This window comes from Pelophylax lessonae (assembly GCF_965119305.1).
Source record: "Pelophylax lessonae genome assembly, chromosome: 2".
Classification (NCBI taxonomy): Eukaryota; Metazoa; Chordata; class Amphibia; order Anura; family Ranidae; genus Pelophylax; species Pelophylax lessonae.
The window spans coordinates 725,539,904-725,560,808 of NC_138769.1; the positions used below are offsets into that span (position 1 = coordinate 725,539,904).

The following is a 20,905-nucleotide window of genomic DNA, read 5'->3' on the forward strand; positions in this document are numbered from 1 at the left end:
TTCACTGTGCCCAGAAAGGAGGACAAGGTACGTCTGATTCTGGACTTGAAAGCTCTGAACCGCTTTGTACGGGTTCGCAAGTTCCGCATGGAATCCCTGCACTCGGTGGTGGCTGCCCTGGTCCCGGGGGAATTCATGGCCTCCATCGACTTGAAGGATGCGTACCTTCACATTCCCATTTTCTAGGGTCACCAGCAGTACCTTCGATTCGCCATTGCGGAGGATCACTACCAATTCGTGGCGTTGCCCTTTGGTCTCGCCTCGGCTCCGCTGGTTTTCACCAAGGTGCTTGCGCCGGTTCTGGCTTTGTTGAGAGTCCAGGGCATCTCGATCCTGGGGTATCTGGACGACATTCTGGTTCGGTCTGCGACCAGTCAGGGCCTGGTGAACAACCTGTCCGTCACGATGCAGACTCTGCAAGAGTTCGGTTGGACGATAAATTTTCCAAAGTCGACGATGTGTCCGTCGGTTCGTCTCCCCTACCTGGGAATGATCCTGGACTCTGTTCAGGCGAAGGTCTTCCTGCCGGAAGGCAAGCTCCGGAAGCTTCAAGAAGAAGTCGGGTCCCTCAGGGTTGTTCAGTGTTCGTCCCTCCGGACGTGCATGAGGTGTCTGGGACTGATGGTCTCGGCTTTCGAGGCGATACCCTTTGCCCAGTTTCACACGCGGGGTCTCCAAAGGGAGATTCTGGCCAGGTGGGACGGACGACCGCAATCTCTGGATCTCCAGATTTCGTTGAGTCATCGCACCAGGGGGGACCTTCTGTGGTGGCTCCAGTCCCCGGCGGTGTCGGGGGGCAAGTCCTTTCGCCCTTGCTCGTGGACTGTGATCACCACGGATGCCAGCCTGTCGGGCTGGGGTGGTGTTCTGGGCGTTCTGTCTGCCCAGGGAACTTGGTCGGAGGAGGAGTCCTCCCTTCCGATCAACACTCTGGAATTGCGAGCAATAAATCTTTGCCTTCGGCGTTGGTCGGACAGGCTGCAGGGCCGTCCGGTTCGGGTGCAGACGGACAATGCCACAGCGGTGGCCTACATCAACCACCAAGGGGGCGCCAGGAGTGCCCGAGCGGCTCGGGAAGTAGCCGTCATTCTGTCTTGGGCCGAGACGCACGTCCCGGCGATATCTGCTGTTCACATTCCGGGGGTGGAAAACTGGCAGGCGGATTATCTGAGCCGCCAGACCCTGGACCAGGGAGAATGGTCCCTTCACCCGGATGTCTTTCGGATGTTGTGCGAGAAGTGGGGGTCCCCAGATGTGGACCTGTTCGCGTCTCGTCTGAACAACAAGGTGGAAAGGTTTGTGGCAAGAACGCGCGATCCTCGGGCAGACGCCTCAGACGCGTTGGAGGCGCCCTGGCATCAGTATCGTCTGATGTATGCCTTTCCACCGATTCAGCTGCTGTCCAGGTTCCTTCGGAGGTTGGCCTCGGAACCGAAAACGGTGGTTCTGGTGGCACCAGACTGGCCTCGCCGGTCTTGGTACGCAGACCTTGTGAATCTGGCGGTCGACGCTCCGTGGCGTCTGCCTCTTCGAGACGATCTCCTGTCTCAAGGGCCGATATTTCATCCTGCTTTACAGTCGCTGGCTTTGACGGCCTGGCTGTTGAAACCCAGATCCTGAAGGATAGGGGTCTATCCCCTGAGGTCATTCACACCTTGATTAAGGCTAGAAAGTTCTCTTCGGGGAAGGTTTACTACCGTACTTGGAAGGCCTATTTTGCCTGGTGTGAGTCCAGGGGGTATTCCCCTTGTTCATACTCGGTATCAAGGGTGTTGGCTTTTCTTCAAACGGGCGTGGACCAGCGTTTGGCGTTGGCCACGATTAAGGGTCAGATTTCTGCTCTGGCCGTTCTCTTTCAGCGTCCTGTGGCGTCTAATTCTTTAGTTGGCACCTTTGTTCAAGGGGTGCGGCATCTGGTCCCTCCTAGGAGGGAGCCTTTGCCTCCATGGGACTTGAATCTTGTTCTGTCCGTGTTGCAACATGCTCCCTTTTGAAAAAATCAGGGAGATCTCGTTGTCTATGTTGTCCAAGAAGGTCGCCTTTTTGGTGGCAATCACCTCGGCTCGTAGGGTGTCGGAGCTGGCTGCCTTGTCCTGCAGATCTCCGTATTTGGTGGTTCATTTGGATAAGGTGGTCTTGCGTCCTAACCCGTCTTTCCTTCCGAAGAGGATCTCGGAATTTCACCTCAATGAGGACATTGTTCTGCCTTCGCTTTGCGCGAAGCCTAAACATCCAAAGGAAGTGGCTTTGCATTCCTTGGATGTTGTTCGGGCGATCAGGGTTTACCTGTCATCGACTGAATCCTTTCGCAAGACGGATTCTCAATTTGTCCTTCCAGAGGGACCTCGGAAGGGCATGGCGGCGTCGGCTTCTACCATCGCCAAATGGATCAGACAGACCATTGAGCAGGCCTATGCTTTGAAGGGGAAAGTTCCCCCCATGCCTGTGAAGGCGCACTCTACAAGATCTCTGAGTACGTCTTGGGCCTGTCATCATCGGGCTTCTATGGCCCAGGTGTGTAAGGCGGCGACTTGGTCGTCCGTTCACACCTTTTCAAAATTCTACAAGGTGGATGTTCAGGCATCGGCAGATGCTTCCTTTGGCCGCAAAGTTCTTAGTGCGGCAGTGCCTTAGGGTCCCTGGTTTGGGTCCTTGGCTGTTGGGGTATTTTTACCCCTGGGTTACTTGTTCTTCCTGGGTTGTTGCTCCTGTTGAGCAAGTTTTTTCATGTTGCCCAGTTGGTTTCCTTCCTTTGGTAAGGTTCCTTTCTCTGATGTGGGTATTGCGTTGCCTTAGGCGCGGCTGCTTTTTTTCCCACCCCTCATGTCTACACTGCTTTGGGACGTCCCATTGGTGACGAATATGAAGGGGCGGCGACTGTCGGAGGACGTAAGAGAAAAAACTGAATTTTTGTAAAATCTTACATGTAAAATTCCTTTCTCTGAGTCCTCCGACAGTCGCCGCCCCCTCCCCTCTTTTGGGGTTTTTTTTATGTACTCTTCTGCTATGCTACTGAAACTGAGGTTGGAATGCAGGAAGCAGGAGGGTATTGACTGAGGGGACCACCCCCTGGGGGTGGGGTATGCTAAAAGCTTTGATATTAACATATTATGTTGTCTAGCCACTCCTACGGAGAAAAGGTCAATAACCCATTGGTGACGAATATGAAGGGGCGGCGACTGTCGGAGGACTCAGAGAAAGGAATTTTACAGGTAAGATTTTACAAAAATTCCGTTGTTTTTTTTTGGCAAATTAATTTTTTCCAGCAAGTGTCTGGAATAATCATGGACCCTGCCACACAGGTACCCCCACCTGATCCCCTCGAGGTGGCCGCAGGACCCTCCAGTTCACAGAGTATTGATGCATTCACAGCAGTTTTGGAGTCTTTGGTGTCTCGGGTGGAGATGGCCTGTCAGGGACGGGGGTCAAGAAAGCGACCCCCGCCTACCCCTATTTCATCTGATGCTTCAGATTCAGATTCTGAGATGGTCATTGCAGCTGCAGGTCCCTCTGCAGGGGCTGTTGTCTCAGGTAAAGTTCCCTCAGACAGTGAGGAGGACGTTCCTGCCTCCGCCATAGCACAAGAAGAAGCATTGGTGGACGCACTAGTTGTGGCGGTCCGGGAAACCTTAAGACTTGAGGTTCTACCGGCAGAGGCAACCGAGATGGAAATTCCCTTTGGTACTAGTACCTACCAAGACGGCGAAGGTTTTTCCCTTACCCAAGTGTTTTGGTAATAAAATTAAAGAGGAATGGGATCATTCAAAACATACCTTTACTGTTTCCAAGCGCATTTCTAGACGCTATCCGTTTGAGGAATCCCTCATTAAGAAATGGACGGTACCACCAGTGGTGGATCCACCTATTTCCAGACTGAATAAAGCCACTGTTATCCCGTTGGAGGACGCTCCGTCCTTTAAGGATCCGGTGGATCGGAAGATGGAAGCGGAGTCCCGCACTATTTTTTCCCTGATAGGGTCAGCCTTTAGACCAGTGATTGTCATTGGTTTAGTTTCACAGACATTAACGGAATGGGCAAGATTGGTACGCCATGACCTAAAGGGGAAAGGTATCCCCCAGGCAGCATCTGATTTGATGGAACAAATTATACAAGGACTGCAGTTCGTCTGTGACGCAGCCCTGGATGCCACCCCCTTGTTAGGGCATGCATCGATGTCAGCGGTAATCCTCAGACGTGTGCTGTGGTTAAAATGCTGGTCGGCGGATCTAGGTTCCAAAAAAGCCTTGGCGAATCTCCCCTTTCAGGGGAATCGCCTATTTGGGGCCACCGTAGATGAGATCATTAAGGATGTCACTGGGGGCAAGAGCACTTTTTTGCCGCAGGCTGCTAAAGCTAAAGGACCTCGTAACAAGCGTGGACCTTTCTTTGCCGCTCATAAAGGGTTCGTTCGCTCCGCTGGGGCGAGCGGGAAAGGCAAAGCCCCTCTAGGAGGGTTCAAGAGGCGCTGGTCGGGCAAACAAAAGGCTGACTCAGCCAAACCTGAAGTTAAGGCTAATACAGCCTGAAGGTGCGCCCCAAACCCGGCTTGAGGGTGGGGGGACGTCTTCACCGGCATTCAGAGCTAGAGCCTTCCTGAATCTCAGACTAAGGGGTTCAGGAGATCATACGATCAGGACACAAGATCGAGTATCGATCACTGCTACCGGTGCGATTCTTCCCTTCCAATATTTAGGTGCTACAGGGATCGGTAGTTCCCGTTCCCTGAACAGATCATTTTCTTTACCTTTTCCAAAGATTAGTCTCAGTTCCCTACAGGAATCGGATCCGGTTGAGCAAACAGACCAAGGAGCCTCTAGTCTGGTGACTTCGGTCTCTAATGCTCAACCAGGAGAAATCATCACTCCTGATAAGAATCAAGTTTCTGATAAATGTGTGGGAACAGAGAGCGATCAGACTTTGTCGGATTGCCTGGACCAAGCAGCTCTAGGGCAGCCTGGTTCGGATCCAGTCAGACAATATCAGGGTGATGACTTAGGTCGATCACCAAGGATTTCACCATCTGTGTCTTCATCAGAGCATCCCGGAGGTGGATCTGTTGGCATATCGGCTCAACAGGAAGGCGCGGAGGTTGGTAACGCGCGCCCGCGATCCTCTAGCGGACGCAGCAGACGCGCTGAACGGCCTATAAAGGCAGTATCAGCTACTATACGTCTTTCCCCCTCTCAAGTTGCTGCTGAGATTTCTCCGCAGGATAGAGATGGAGGGAACTCCAGTTATCCTGGAAATTCTAGGCTAGCCTCGTCAGGTCGGTCAGGCCGACTTGGACATGCTAGTCGCCAACCCTCCTTGGAGACCTCCTTTCAGGGAGGATCTGCGGTCTCAAGGACCGATCTTCCATCGTGCTTTACAGTCGCTGGTTTTAATGGCCTGGCCATTGAGACCCAGGTACTGAAGGGCAGAGGGTTGTCAGCTTCAGTTATTCCTACTCTAATTAAAGCAAGGAAAGCGACTTCCAGCAAAGTCTATTATCGCACATGGAAGACTTATATTGCATGGTGTGAATCTTTAGGATTTCCCCCACGTACCTATTCGGTGACCCGAATCTTGGCTTTTCTGCAAAAGGGGGTTGAGCAGAAACTATCCTTGAGCACCATCAAGGGTCAGGTTTCAGCATTAGCAATCTTCTTTCAGAAGCCTTTGGCTACTCATTCCTTGGTGCTGAATTTCATCCAGGGGGTGCGGCACTTGGCTCCGCCAGTCCGCGCGCCCTTACCACCTTGGGATCTTAATTTGGTTTTGTCGGTTCTGCAGAAACCTCCCTTTGAAAATATCAGGGAGATTCCCTTGCTTACATTATCCCAGAAGGTGGCCTTCTTGGTGGCTATCACTTCTGCACGCAGGGTGTCAGAACTGGCTGCATTATCATGCCATTCCCCATATCTAGTGGTTCATAGGGATAAGGTAGTTCTTCATCCGAAGCCATCCTTTCTTCCTAAGGTGGTTTCAGACTTTCATCTGAATGAAGATATTGTGCTACCTTCCTTGTGTCCTCAGCCCAATCATCCTCGGGAATATGCACGGCATTCCTTGGATGTGGTTCGGGCAATCAGGGTATACCTGAAGGCTACGGAAACGTTCCGTAAGACGGATTCACTTTTTGTGATCACGGATGGCCCCAGAAAGGGGTTGCCTGCATCTGCCGCGACTATCTCCAAATGGATTAGACAGACGGTGGTACAGGCTTATTCTATTAAGGGTCGGAATCCTCCGTTCCCTGTTAAGGCGCACTCCACTCGAGCGCTCAGTACTTCCTGGGCCTACCGCCATCAGGCGTCGGTGGTCCAGGTGTGCAAGGCGGCCACCTGGTCATCGGTATATACCTTTACGAAATTTTATAAAGTTGATGTGATGGCATCGGCGGATGCCTCATTTGGCTGCAAGGTTTTGCAGGCCGCAATTTGAGGAGACCGGTGGTCTACCTCGAGGGTTTTTTTCCGTTGGAATTTCAGTTGAGTCTCATCGTGTGATTGATGAGCCTTTAAAACTTCTAGTTGACACCGGTTGGGCCTTCTAGATTGGATTTTGATTTCCATTTTCCCACCCCTCATTTGTGGTACTGCTTTGGGACTTCCCGAGTTGTTATTAATCAACGAGGACTACGTCTGTCAATGAGCGACAGAGAAAAATGGATTTTTGTAAAATCTTACCGTAAAATCCTTTTCTCTTAAGCTCATTGATAGACGTAGTACCCGCCCCTCTGTTTTTGAGTTGGGTTGGGTTAAATTCTCTAAACACTGCTTTGTGACATAACTGATTTGCTGTAGCAGAGAGAGAGGATATACCCTCTGGGACTGCCCCTAAGGTGTGGCCTAATTAGCCACTTGATCACTTCTGCGGGTGGCCCCTTCTCCTGCTGCCGCCTCTCCTGGGCTCTCCGGTCCCATAGTGGAGGCCCAAAGTGATGCGGCGATGACTGCCTAGTACAGAGAGAGAGGAACTGACGTCGTTCCTCTTTCTCTGTAACCCTGGAAACCACGAGCAACGAGTATTCGTCCCTCTCCGGTTCTGCCCCTTTGTTTTCATGGCCACCAGCGGCCAGAGACTCAGCCGATCGGACCAATCTTAGTCTGATCGGCTGCATGAGGGGCCAGGGGAGAGATTTGGGGTCTAATAGACCCCAAATCTCTCTATAAAGAGGACCTGTCACGGACCATGCGATCTCAAGGGATGTTGTTCATTACATGTGAATGTAATAGTTTTGTAAAAAAAAAAATGTAAGTAAATTAAAGCGCCCTCGTCCAACCGTGCTTACACGCAAATGCGAACCCATACTTTAGTCCCGCACACATGTGAGGTATTGTCACGGACGCCAGAGCGAGAGTAATAATTCCAGCACCAGACCTCCTGTGCCACTTTAAACTGGTAACTTGTAAAGGCATTTAACTACCTCAATACTGGGCACTTAAACCCCCCTTCCTTCCCAGACCAATTTTGAGCTTTTAACGCTGTTGCATTTTGAATGACAATTGCGCGGTCATGCAACACTGTACATAAACCAAATTTGTGTCCTTTTTTTTGTTTTATGTTATAAAATTTTGTAAATAGATAAGTTTTTTCCTGCACTTATATGCGGCACTGATGGCCACTGATACCGTGTTTCTCAGAAAATAAGACCCGGTCTTATATTAAATTTGGCTACAAAAAACACCCTAGGGCTTATTTTCAGAGGATGTCTTATTTATGTACGGTATGTGCAATGACGATCTTTAAGTGATTGTAACCCTAAAATAAATTAAAAAATATCCTGATCCTTTAACCGCCTTAGCGGTAATCCCGAGCGTGACTCGGGGTTGATTTTTCATTGCAGGAGCGGTAACCCCGAGTCACGCTCGGGGTGGATTGCAGAGAGCGCAGCGGTGTTCTCTTACCTTATCCTGGCGATCCAGCGATGATCTCTCATTGCTGCGACCGCCAGCCGAGAGTCCCGCCGCTCCTCCGTCGGTACGATCACTTCCTAGTTCCGTTCCCTGCAGCAGCAATGCTGCATGGGAGCGGAACTAGGGAGGGAAATTCAAAAAAAAAAAAAAAAAAAACGTTACACAAAACACACTTTATATTATATTATGCATATATATATATATATATATATATATATAATATGCACACACACACACATATATATATATATATATATATAAAATTATATTATTGATTCAATTATAATTCATGCGTTATATATTATATATATATATATATATATATGTGTGTGTATATATATATATATATATATATATATATATATATATATATATATATACACACACACACACATATCTATATATAATATATAATGCATGAATTATAATCTAATCAATAATATAATTTTATTATATATATTATATATTAAATAATAAAATAATATTATTGATTCGATTATAATTCATGCGTTTGTGTTTCAAATTTATCACATCTGGGATGTCTACTAGAGTCTTGTTTTGGTCAGGTTTAAGTCAGTAATTACTAAGAATTGTAGGCCTATAATACATAACGCCAAATTTCCATGAAAAGAATTGTACCGCTTTTGGTATGTAATTCCAGACATAATCATACCGCCAGGAAGGTTAAAACATGATAGACAGTACAGTTCTTTGTGTCATGTAGCCGTTGCTGTGTTGCTGTGTCATGTAGCCCTCTCTATGTTCTAAAAGACCTGGAATAAAACAATAAAATGTTAAAAATAGTTCTTTCCCTCCTCTCTCCCTGTCAGCTCAGGAGTCGGCTTTATGACATTCTGTAATCCCAAAAATAAACCTTGGATAAAGTCATTGTAAAATGATGTAATCGGATTTGTAAAAAGATTATGTAATGTGCAGTGTGTCTCCTTTTGTAACTTTTTATGGAAAATAACTTATTTACAGCGCCACTGGGCACTCACGTGACCCTCCAGAGCACTACTCTCCCTCTCTGAATACTGCAGAGAGATGGACTGAGATCAAGGATTTAACTAGGTCTTATTTTCGGGGGGGGGGGGGGGCTTATATTGCAGCTATCCCTGAAAATCATGCTTGGTCTTTTTTCTGGGGTAGGGCGTATTTTCAGGGAAACAGGGTAGGTGGCACTGATGGGCACTGATAGGCAGCACTGGTGGGCAATAATGGGCACTGGTGGGTGGCACTGATGGCAATAATGGCCACTGGTGGGCAGCACTGTTAGATGGCATTGGTGGGCAGCACTGATAGGGAGGGCACCACTGGCAGGCTCTCTGAGCCCTGATTGCCATCCCTGGTGGCCATGGTGGGCATCCCTGGTGGTCATGGGTGGGCATCCCTGGTGGCCCACGGGCAGACGCAATTGTAAAGTTTGAAATGTTGGGTATCCATTTACTCGTGTAACTTCATCTTTCACATCATACAAAAAATTGGGCTAACTTTTTACTGTTGTTCTTTTTTGTTTTTATTATTCATGAATGTGTTTTTGTTTTTTCCAAAAAAAATTTGTTTGAAAAACCGCTGCGCAAAAATGTTTGGGGGTTCGAACGAAGTATCTTTTTTTTTTTTTTGCTAGGAAATTTTTTACATGTAGGAGCGAAGTGTCAGAATAGGCGAAGGAGGTGGTTAAATTACAGGTATTTCTTGTTTTGGCTATGGGGCAGGAAGTGAAGGTAAATCTCCCAATGGGACTAAGCGCATAAAAATAAACCTTAGATGAGTTATAACCCTCCCTTACCTCTTGTTATTTTACTTAAATAAAGTTGCCTATAGTTCTACTTTAGGGTGCACTCTGCAGTGCCAAGTCATGCCCACCTTTCTAGTGTGACTGCTCCTAGTGGGCACTTAGGCACTGTCCTAGGACAGATTACCGGTGGTGTACAAAGCTTGGCTGCAAAGTTAGAAACTGAAGACTTTCTAACAGGAAAAATCTAGTATCACAGAGGCGCACAGAAAACGTTTTCCTGCATTTTGGAGATAGTAGCTGCATCCTGTAGTTACTACTTTTATGGTGGCTTTGCACATAGCGAGTTTGTTGGGGTTCTTCCTTTTAAGGTTCGGACCACCAGGGGATACATCATCAGATCTCAGGGAAAACACTTTGACAGAAACGAGCAGGGAGTCAACACCTGTTTGGTTTATTAAATGCCGAGCGTGAGTATTTTTACTAGTTTTCGACTGACCTCAGTTTTTCGTTGCCGATACCGATATTTTGGCCATTGTGTATCGGCCGATATTTTCATACATTTAAAAAAAAAAAATGTTTTTATCACTTGACAGGTACACTTGTGGAGGGATCTGGGGGTATAAAATACCCCAAACCCCTCCTCTGCACTTAAAAGCATTCAAAACGCCAAGCTGTAATTTATTTTTTTTAATCTGGCACCGAGTACCCGGAAGTTGTCATGACATCGCTTCCGGGTTTTTACATGGAGACCCGATCAGAGCCAAATGCGTCTTTGATCGGGTCTTCGGCGGCCGTGCAGGCTGGTTTCCTGGGTCTCCCAGTGGGACGGGAGACCCAGGCGAGCCGCGGAAGGCAGGGGGGGGGGGCGCGTCCCCTCCTGCTCCTTGTAATGACAGCTGAGCGGCTTCTCAGCCGCATCGGTTGTCATTACAAGACAGCTGACCTTCGACTATGGACGCCGGTACCGGAGTGATGCCTCTAGCTGCAGGCATCACTCCGGTACAAGCACTTTTCCCGAAATATCGCAATATCGGCCACCTATATCGGGGAAAGTGCAGATTGGCCCTCGATATATATGCTTTGCCGTTAATCGGTCGATCCCTAATTTATTCAGTACAGAACAAAGGGACACAGTTTCAACAGGAAATGCATATTAGAGCATATGATTTAATACAGATGTTCTCATGTGAAACCTCTAACCTTGGGTTTCTTTTGGTAAGTTAACAATAAAAGGTGCTGACAATCATGTCCTTGCAAGACAGTTGATAAGTAGCGCTTGGGGTTACAAACCTATTAGTCATCTAGCTAGAACATTCTGCCGTTAAGACCTTTTAGTATATTACAGGCTAGGGGAGGAGGGGCTGCTTTTACCAAAAACGAATTTCAACATTTAAAAGCTATATTCTATGAACATCTTAAAGGGCAAGATCCAGCTGTATATCCCTTCAGACTTCTAATCTAGGTCCAAGCGGCTGTAATTTTAGTATCGATAAAAATACTGAACTATGCACCAAACAAATGCATTTTGCAATTGCCTATCAATATCGCATTGAATAATTGATTTTATGATCCTGTGTATGACTAGCATAAGGCAGAACTTTTTGGTTTGTTTAATGTCAGGATGTGAACATTTCTAGATTGAGGATTGTTTTAACTATCCAGAACATTGTAGGCAACATGATCTTGTAGACTGTAGGAGGAGGGTTTCAGGAAAGGCCTAATATTTGATCTGGTCTCAGCAGATTCACAGTATGGTTGTAGACTTTTCTCCCCTAAATGTTGTGTTCAGTGATTAATGCTTTTGCCTGTAGGTGTTTCTGGCAGCTCAATCCAGCTGGTCACCAACCACATCAAACTGGTCTCCCGGCCGCAGTGGGTCTTGTTTCAATACCACATTGACTACAATCCTCCCATGGAGTCACAACGCTTGAGAACAGCTTTGCTATACCAGCATGAAGAAGTCATCGGGAAAGCGCGGGCTTTCGATGGTACCATTTTATTTTTGCCCAAAAGACTCAATAAGGTATAGAATGAGAAATTTTGAATTTTGATTTTTTTTTTTTTAACTGAAATTGCATTAACATTTAAGACTTTATTTTTTATGTTTGTGTACTTCTGATTTGAAGGTTACAGAAGTGTTCAGCCAAACCCGGAATGGAGAGAACGTGAGATTGACAATTACTCTGACAAATGAGTTGCCGCCAACTTCACCCACTTGCATTCAGTTTTACAACATCATCTTCAGGAGGTCTGATCATCTAAATAAATTTGAGTACAGATTTTGAGCTTTTCATCTTTCCTTGTTGTCATGAGCTTGTGAAGTGCTTAAAGTAGATCTATAGGCTAAATACTTTTTTTTTTTCTTTTGGATAGAGTAAGGGAAGGTTATAACCCCTGTCATATTTATTTTTGCCATCTATGTCCCATTGCGGAGATTTCCCTGCACTTCCTTTCCCATAGCCAAGCAGGAAGTGAGGGGGAATTCCTTGGGGTCCCCCAGGTCACCAGAACCAGTATCCCTAGTAGGAGATTTCCCCGCTATTACTTTTCTGGGACAAACCAAAATTTGGGATTTTCTTTTAATTTCACTTTAAATGATAATGGTAAACATGACAAATCGAAAGGGATTCCCTCCTTAATGAGGGTGCAGACAGCAAAAAATTTGACCAGTGTTGAAATCCCCCCCTCTATACAAAACTGGGAAAAAAAGTTTTGCCTTTTAGTTATTGTTTTAGTTGTAGTGTTGTAAAGGTTGGACCATCCCATGACATGACCGCATGCGTAATGTAAAATATATGTTGTGTCTGTTTCTTTCCACTAATGTAGAATTTGTTTGCAGACTACTCAAGATTATGAACATGAAGCAGATTGGACGCAACCACTACAACCCCAATGATTCTATAGAAGTCGGAGAGTACCGGTATTAAAATAGTCTAGATTATTTTCTATAAAGGTGTATATCTCGGAGTAAGGTGCAGCTGGTTTAGAGCCCTTTCACACTGAGGAGTTTTTAAAAAAATCAAATAAAAAAAATGCCCCCAAAAACGCCCCTCTCCATTGAAATGAATAAGAAGCGCATCAAGTTTTGTGGTCACGTGTCTTTTAAAAACCAAACCGCAACAGCGCTTAGCGTTTTACTGGCAGTTTTGAAGTAAACCAGTGGAAAAGGGGCCTTAAAAGTACACTCGAGTCTGTTATCAAAGAAATGTATGAAGAAATAACCTACATTCTCTGGGATTCTGATAACACAGCTGTAGTGTTGCAGGCCACTCCACCAATGCAGGATGCCGGTTTGCTGGGAATCTGGTATTGGCAACCCCAGTTGTGGAGACCAGGAAAATGGCAAGCCAGGTGTTTTTTTACTGTTGCTTTCATATGCCCATGCCTAGAATATGTCACAGAGCTCAGCCCTTGCTACTTTGCACACTTTGGATTTGATTTACTAAAACCGGAGAGTTCAAAATCTGGTACAGCTGTGCATGGTAGCCAATCGGCTTCTAACGTCAGATTGTTCAATTAGGCGTTGACAAAAAAAAAAAACCCTGGAAGCTTGTTTCTATGCAGAGCTGCACCACATGTTTCACTCTCAGTTTTAGTAAATCAACCCTTTGTGTCATCACAGTATCCCCTGCACTTTCTGCCAGACCCCTTCTGATACAGTCTCCTACATGAATCCTACCATATAGGCAAATGCTACTTTTTTTGAATGGGCTGCCATGCACCACAATGCAAGTATAAACAAATATGCACTTTTGTTTTCTTTACAATGCAGCACATCACAATGGTTGTGGTGAGGGCTTTTTTTTTTTTTTTCTCAGAGAATAGGTGCAGGAACTCCCCACCTTTTTATGGAGTCACCCTTGCCTCCCCCCCACCCCCTTAACCGCCTCCAAGACTTGTCCTTTGGTTCCACCCCCTACCCACCTCTCAGTACCATCCCTTGATTCCACCCCCTACCCACCTCCCAGCACCACCCATTTTAGAGAATATAGAACCAAGTATCCTTTTGTGATGCTAAGTAATTTGTCTGGAATGTATTATTAATAGGAAAAGTAGTAAAATAGATCCCCTGCAGCCAGCAACAACAGAATTCCCACACCACAATGGATGCACCCAAAGATCCCCAGCAGCAACAACTGATCTCCTAGCAATCGGCATCAATAGACCCTCTAGCAGCCAGCAACACTGAGCCTCCAGCAACACAAGACCCATCTAGCAACAATAGATTCCCACCAGTGACAATAGATCCCCAGCAGCCATCAGTAGACTTCCCAGCACCCCTTGCCATTATATACATTCAGTGCTGAGGGTGCTGAAACTGCATCTCCCCCCCCCCCCCTCGTTTTTTGTGCTTGGGTGTAATTTTACATTTTGTATAATAATAATAATAATAATAATAAAAAAAAATAGATGGAGAGATGCATAGATACAATTTATTTACATTCAATCCCACCCCCAAAAAAGTGTGTGTGTGTGTATGTAGGTGTATATATATATATATATATATATATATATATATATATATATATATATATATTTATTTATTTATTTTTTTCTCCCGTTACACAAAGTCCCCTATATGATGGATTTTTTTTCTTACTTTGACAGGTTCTCTTTAATGAGACCCTTTATTCTCCCCAGTGCTCCACTGACCTGAAAACCTAGCACAACACAGCCGCAGCAGTCTCGGCGAAACTACCTTTTAAAGCCTTTTAGCCCCAAGTGGAGCAGAATGGGAGATGACTTTAGGAAAATTGCTTTACTGAGTTCCAGGTGTAGGCTGGAAAAACACATTCCCCTTTATTTCTGAAATCGGTGACGATGCATAAAAAAAGCTTCACAAGTTTATGATGCTTTTTTGATTTCAGTATAAAACTTGATGATGGAAAGGTGTGCTTCCTCCTAAAAAATAAAATAAAAGAAAAATTGTATCTTGTGTCTACCATGAAAGTGCCTGAGAGGTGCCTGTACATCCCTTTTATGTACCTTATCACAACCTAGGGTGTACTCCATGTGTGCTACTACATATTGATACCTTGAACTCTGATGTTGGATCCCTCAGGAGTTGGGTTCATGATACCTTGCACTCACACTATGTCCCCAGTCTTACAGGTTGGATGATGCTAGGCTGAGGACACCTTGAGGCGATAAGGAACTGCTGTGGGGAGGGGGGTTTGCTGGCAGAGTTCCCTTTTTTGTGTGTTTAAAACTGCCTGCCGGATCTTTAAATAAAATAAGAGTTAGATGTTAGGCTTTAAATGGCTTAAAATGAATAAGGTAAAACACTTAGTTTGTGTTATTTTAATTTTTAATTTCTTTTGTTAGCCTGACTGTCTGGCCTGGCTTTTCAACCTCCATCCTGCAGTATGAAACCAGCATTATGTTGAATATCGACATCAGCCATAAAGTACTGAGAAACGAGACCGTCCTCGACCTTATGCAAAATATATATATGTCGCATGGGGCGCAGAGCTTTCAGGATATCTGTGATAAGGAGCTGGTTGGGAAGATCGTGCTTACCAAGTAAGATTAACTCATTCATGTATGATATTTTGAGCGTGAAAGGAGGGACTTGGGACTTGTTTGGATTGGGGGTTTTGCAGCTTTTGTAAGCTGTGTAATGTTTTCTACTTAACCCTATCTTCAATACATAGACCTTTTGTATAACTGATAGGTTCCTTCCTAAAGGAGCAGTTACTATCATAATTTTTATAAGCGGGGACCCTACAGTTCAACTTCCTAGCAGTAAGAAGTCAGTGCGTGTGAACTCTGGTCTAGTATAATCCGATAAATTAATGCACTTCCGGCCTGTATTGCAGCAATTGCCACAGAAATGTAAAGCACAGAACTGGTCAAGACTAGTCCCAGCAAGTGTGTTTTTTTTTTTTTTTTTTGGGGGGGGGGGGGGGGTTTGCTAGTGTCTTAGGAGTATGGATGTCTTTTCTACCCTGCTTTGAAGGAAGAAAAGCATTTTATTTTAGCTTTAGCTGCAGCTCCTAGCAGTTTTTAACCACCTCAATACTGGGCACTTAAACCCCCTTCCTTCCCAGACCAATTTTCAGCTTTCGGTGCTCTCGCACTTTGAATCACAATTACTCAGTCATGCTACACTGTACCCAAATTATTTTTTTATCATTTTGTTCCCACAAATAGAGCTTTCTTTTGGTGGTATTTATTCACCGCTGGATTTTTTATTTTTTGTGATATAAGCGAACAAATAGCGAAAAAAAAAAAAATTATATTTCTCTTACGTCCTCCGACAGTCGCTGCCCACTTACAAGTCTTCACCAATGGGTATTGACCTTTGCTCCACAGGAGTAGCTAGGCAACAAGAATTGTTAATAACAAAAGCTTTTAGCATAGACACACCCCTAGGGGCTGTCCCCTCAGTCAATACCTCCCTGCACCAGCATTCCCAACCCAGTTTGATCTTGCCTAGCTTAGGAGTAGCAGGCTTTCCTGTGCTGGGGCTTCAGTCTCAGCCTTCTACCCTTTTTGATTTTATTTCAAAGTATTTTTCTTTTCTTTAACTAGCTGTTATTTTGTCAGCTTTAGTTTAGGGTTCTTCGGATGAAGATGTTCATGCGGAGCTGGGTCTCGGACTGGCCGCCCTGGATCTCAGGGCTGAGTGCCTGATGGATCCCCAGCCTGCCATCGAGCGTTCAGCTTAGGTTTGCCCTGGCACATTGAACGACCCATCCCTGTTCGCTGCAGGGATGCTGCCTGTGAGGTGGCTACCTCACTGGACGCCATTATGCGGTCTTGTGCTGCAGTACACAGGCGTCCTGGCTGCGGCACTCCCTGTCACCATGATGGCGGTTTGTCGCTGGAGACGGCTCCCCACGCCATCCGGTACGGTAAGCACTTCTGTGTGGGGACCATATGTGTGGGTGTCAGTCTGTGGCTGTGTGTACCCCCATGTCTGTGTAAAGTGCGGGCTCCCTGTCAGATCCCTGTATGGGTTAGCATGCCTTTTTGTGGGCTGCAAGGGGGGAGGCCCTCCCGCTCTGCTGTGTGTTTTATATGGGCAGATTGGGTGCAGACATGATTGAGCGGCGACCGCTGCTGCGGTCCGACATTTTTTTGCAGAAATGCTGTGATTGGCCCTGTCCCTGTACAGCGCTGTGTTTTGGCGCCAATCGCCGCCATTTTGGCGGGCCGCTCTCGTCCGAGCACATGTCGGCGCCATTTTCTTGTAGCCTTCTCCCCTCAGCCGAGCGGCCATGTTTGCGGAGCCTCATAGGCTATATCAGTCAGCCGGTATTGCATCACTTCCTCTTTCTCTGGGACAGCGATCGGTGGCAGCAGCCTGTTTGTGCTCTCTCCAGGTTTTTCCTTCTTTGTCCTGTCATTCCTTGCTCAGTGTCCTCTATCCCTGCGGGATCGGTGCATACAGTAGTGTGCGGTGGGCTGCGCTCGCCGTGGTGTTAAAGGGACAGTACCTTTTTTTCCTTTCATTGCTGTGGGCATGGATTCTCAGGATAGCAAGTTTCCCCCCGCCCTGGTGGGGGACCAGGGGGCTGCTGCACCCCCCGAGGGGGCTGATCTGGCCGCGGTAGTGGCATCCTTGGTTTCTCAGGTGCAGATGCTGATGGCTGATCGATCCGCAAAAAGGGCCAGGTTATCCATTTCCTCTGATTCAGAGGGCGATGTGGCTGCTGTGGCTGGTGTGCCCTTCTCAGGGTCTCGCTCATCTCTGGACCTTATGGGGTCTGAGGGGGAGGCGGAGGTGGAGGGGGTTGATGTTTCTCCCCCTGGCTCGCCTGAAGAGCTTGCACTCATGGATGAGCTGATTACCTCTATCAAGGAGACACTGCACCTGGAGGATGAGCCCACTCCTCCTGCTAGGGTGTCCTCTTTTGGAACGCAAAGAACCCGCAAATCAGCGCAGGTTTTTCCCTGCTCTGCAGAATTTCATCATACTGTTAATGAGCAGTGGCGCAATTTAAAGAAGCCCTTTACGGTGCCGAATAAGTTTAAACTGCTTTATCCGTTTGCGCCCTCCACCGACGAACGTTGGTGTGTGGCGCCTCAGGTGGATCACGCGGTGGCCATTTTGAACAAGGCTACTGCGGTTCCTTCTGAGGATACCCCGGTTTTCCGGGACCCCCACGGACAGGAGGCTGGAGTCTCTTGCCCGTCATGCCTATATGGTTGCTGGTTCTATGCTGAAGCCTATTTTGGCTTCCATTATGGCGGCCCAGGCTGTTGCAGATTGGACGAAGGTGCTCAGGCGCACACTGGTGGCTGATTCGGCTCCGCCTACCACGTTGGCTATGGTGGCTCAAATCCATCAAGGTGTCATGTACTTGTGTGATGCGGATTTGAATTTAGCTCCCTTGGCTGCGCGCCTGTCCAGCGTGGCGATACTGAACCGTCGTCTGATATGGCTGAAAAGTTGGTCGGTCGACCAATCTTCTCGCAAGACGCTGGCGGATTTTCCCTACGCGGGATCTCGCCTTTTTGGCGAGGCTTTGGATACTCTGATTAAAGGAGTTACGGGGGGCAAGAGTACTCTCTTACCCCAGTCTCACAAGCATAAGTCCTTCCGTGGTAAACGGAATTCCTCGTTTAGGCCCTCTCAGGGGTCCTTTCGTGCCTTTCGGTCGCAATCCAAGGGCAAGCCCTTCAAAGGCCAAGGCTCCCAGAAGAAGCCGTGGGCAGGTAAGCAGAAGTCCGGCCAGTCCGGTTCGACTTCCCATGCCAATTCCGCCTGAAGGGGCGCCCTCGCCTGTTTCTGGGGTGGGGGGACGTCTGCGCGGTTTCCTACAACCTTGGCTGACCCACATTCGGGACAGATGGGTTCAGGAAATCATTCAATCTGGTTACAAGATCGAATTTCTCGGCCGGCGGGCAGATTTTTTCCCTCAAATCTTCAGCTGTCTCCGGAGCGCTTGCAGGATCTGCACCTGGCGGTGCGGGACCTGCGGGCCCAAGGGGTGGTTGTTCCGGTGCCTCATCGGGACAGATTTCGGGGGTTTTACTCCAATCTGTTCACTGTGCCCAGAAAGGAGGGCAAGGTGCGTCCGATTCTGGACTTGAAAGCTCTGAACCGCTTTGTGCGGGTTCGCAAGTTCCGCATGGAATCCCTGCGCTCAGTGGTGGCTGCCCTGAGTCCGGGGGAATTCATGGCCTCCATCGATCTGAAGGATGCGTACCTACACATCCCCATTTTCGAGGGTCACCAGAGGTACCTTCGATTCGCCATTGCGGAGGATCACTACCAATTCGTGGCGTTACCTTTCGGTCTCGCTTCGGCTCCGCGGGTTTTTACCAAGGTGCTGGTGCCGGTTCTGGCCCTGTTACGAGCACAGGGCATTGCTGTCTTGGGGTATCTGGACGATATCCTGATAAGGTCAAATGCCAGTCAGAGCCTGGTGACCGACCTGTCTACCACGATGCGGACACTGCAAGAGTTCGGTTGGACCATAAACATTCCGAAGTCGACTCTGTGTCCTTCGGTTCGTCTTCCCTACCTGGGAATGATTCTGGACTCTGTTCAAGCGAAGGTCTTCCTACCGGAAGACAAGCTCCGGACACTTCAGGACGAGGTCAGGTCCCTCAGGGACAACCGGCACTCGTCTCTCCGGACATGCATGAGATGTCTAGATTTAATGGTCTCGGCTTTCGAGGCGATCCCCTTTGCCCAGTTTCACACGCGGGGTCTCCAAGCGGAGATTCTTGCCGAGTGGGACGGGCGGCCGCAATCCCTGGATCTGCGGATCTCGTTGAGCCAACGCACCAGAAGGGATCTTCTGTGGTGGCTCCAGTCCCCGGCAGTGTCGGGGGGCAAGTCTTTTCGTCCATTATTGTGGGCGGTGATCACCACGGATGCCAGCCTGTCGGGCTGGGGTGGTGTTCTGGGCGTTCTGTCCGCCCAGGGAACTTGGTCGGAGGAGGAGTCCTCCCTTCCGATCAACATTCTGGAATTGAGGGCGATAAAGCTTTGTCTTCTGCGATGGACGGACCGGCTTCGGGGCCGTCCAGTTCGGGTTCAGACGGACAATGCCACCGCGGTGGCCTATATCAACCATCAAGGGGGCACCAGGAGTGCCCGGGCGGCTCGGGAAGTGGCCGACATTCTGTCTCGATTACGGCAGTTCACATACCGGGGGTGGAGAACTGGCAGGCGGACTATCTGAGTCGCCAGACCCTGGACCAGGTGGAATGGTCCCTTCACCCGGATGTCTTCCAGATGTTGTGCGCGAAGTGGGGTTCTCCAGATGTGGCAAGGACGCGCGATCCTCGGGCGGACGCCTCGGACGCGTTGGTGGTGCCCTGGCATCAGTATCGTCTGATGTATGCCTTTCCCCCGATTTAACTACTGTCCAGGCTCCTTCGCAGGTTAGCCTCGGAACCGCACACGGTGATTCTGGTGGCAACGGACTGGCCTCGCCGGTCTTGGTACGCAGACCTCGTCAATCTGGCAGTCGACGCTCCGTGGCGCCTGCCGCTTCGAGAAGACCTTCTGTCTCAAGGGCCGATATTCCATCCTGCTTTACAGTCGCTGGCTTTAACGGCCTGGCTGTTGAAAGCCAGGTCCTGAAGGATAGAGGTCTCTCCCCTGAGGTCATTCCCACTTTGATCAAGGCTAGAAAAGCCTCTTCAGGAAAAATTTACTACCGTACTTGGAAAGCGTACTTTGCCTGGTGTGAGTCCAGGGGGTGTTCCCCTCGCTCATACTCTGTGTCGAGAGTGTTGGCTTTCCTCCAAACTGGAGTGGACCAGCGTTTGGCGCTGGCCACGATTAAGGGTCAGATTTCTGCGCTGGCCGTTCTCTTTCAACGCCCTGTGGCGTCTAATTCATTGATTCGCACCTTTGTTCAGGGGGTGCGACATTTGGCCCCTCCTAGGAGGGAACCTTTGCCTCCATGGGACTTGAACTTAGTTCTGTCCGTGTTACAACAGGCTCCCTTTGAAAAGATCAGGGAGATCTCGTTGTCTCTGTTGTCCAAAAAGGTTGCCTTTTTGGTGGCGATCACTTCGGCTCGCAGGGTGTCGGAGCTGGCGGCTTTGTCCTGCAGCTCTCCCTACTTGGTGCTTCACAAGGATAAGGTGGTCTTGCGACCTAACCCATCCTTTCTTCCGAAAATGATCTCAGAGTTTCACCTTAATGAAGACATTGTCTTGCCTTCGCTCTACGCGAAGCCTAAGCATCCGAAGGAGGTTGCCTTGCATTCCTTGGATGTTGTCCGGGCAATCAGGGTTTACCTGTCGTCCACTTAATCTTTTCGCAAGTCGGATTCCCTCTTTGTCCTTCCTGAGGGT

The 20,905-nt window shown here is 48.1% G+C and overlaps 1 protein-coding gene across 1 annotated transcript in view; it reads left to right on the forward strand.

Annotated features, from left to right (window-relative positions):
• LOC309545180 (piwi-like protein 1) overlaps positions 1-20,905 on the forward strand; it is a gene marked incomplete at both ends in the record, with an annotated part of 240,850 nt that overhangs the window by 14,874 nt on the left and 205,071 nt on the right. Inside the window, 4 exons of the mRNA XM_082244318.1 lie at positions 11,449-11,660; positions 11,764-11,885; positions 12,477-12,557; positions 14,963-15,160. Of these exons, the coding sequence (XP_082100444.1) occupies positions 11,449-11,660; positions 11,764-11,885; positions 12,477-12,557; positions 14,963-15,160 (613 nt within the window). The remainder of the gene's footprint in view (positions 1-11,448; positions 11,661-11,763; positions 11,886-12,476; positions 12,558-14,962; positions 15,161-20,905) is intronic.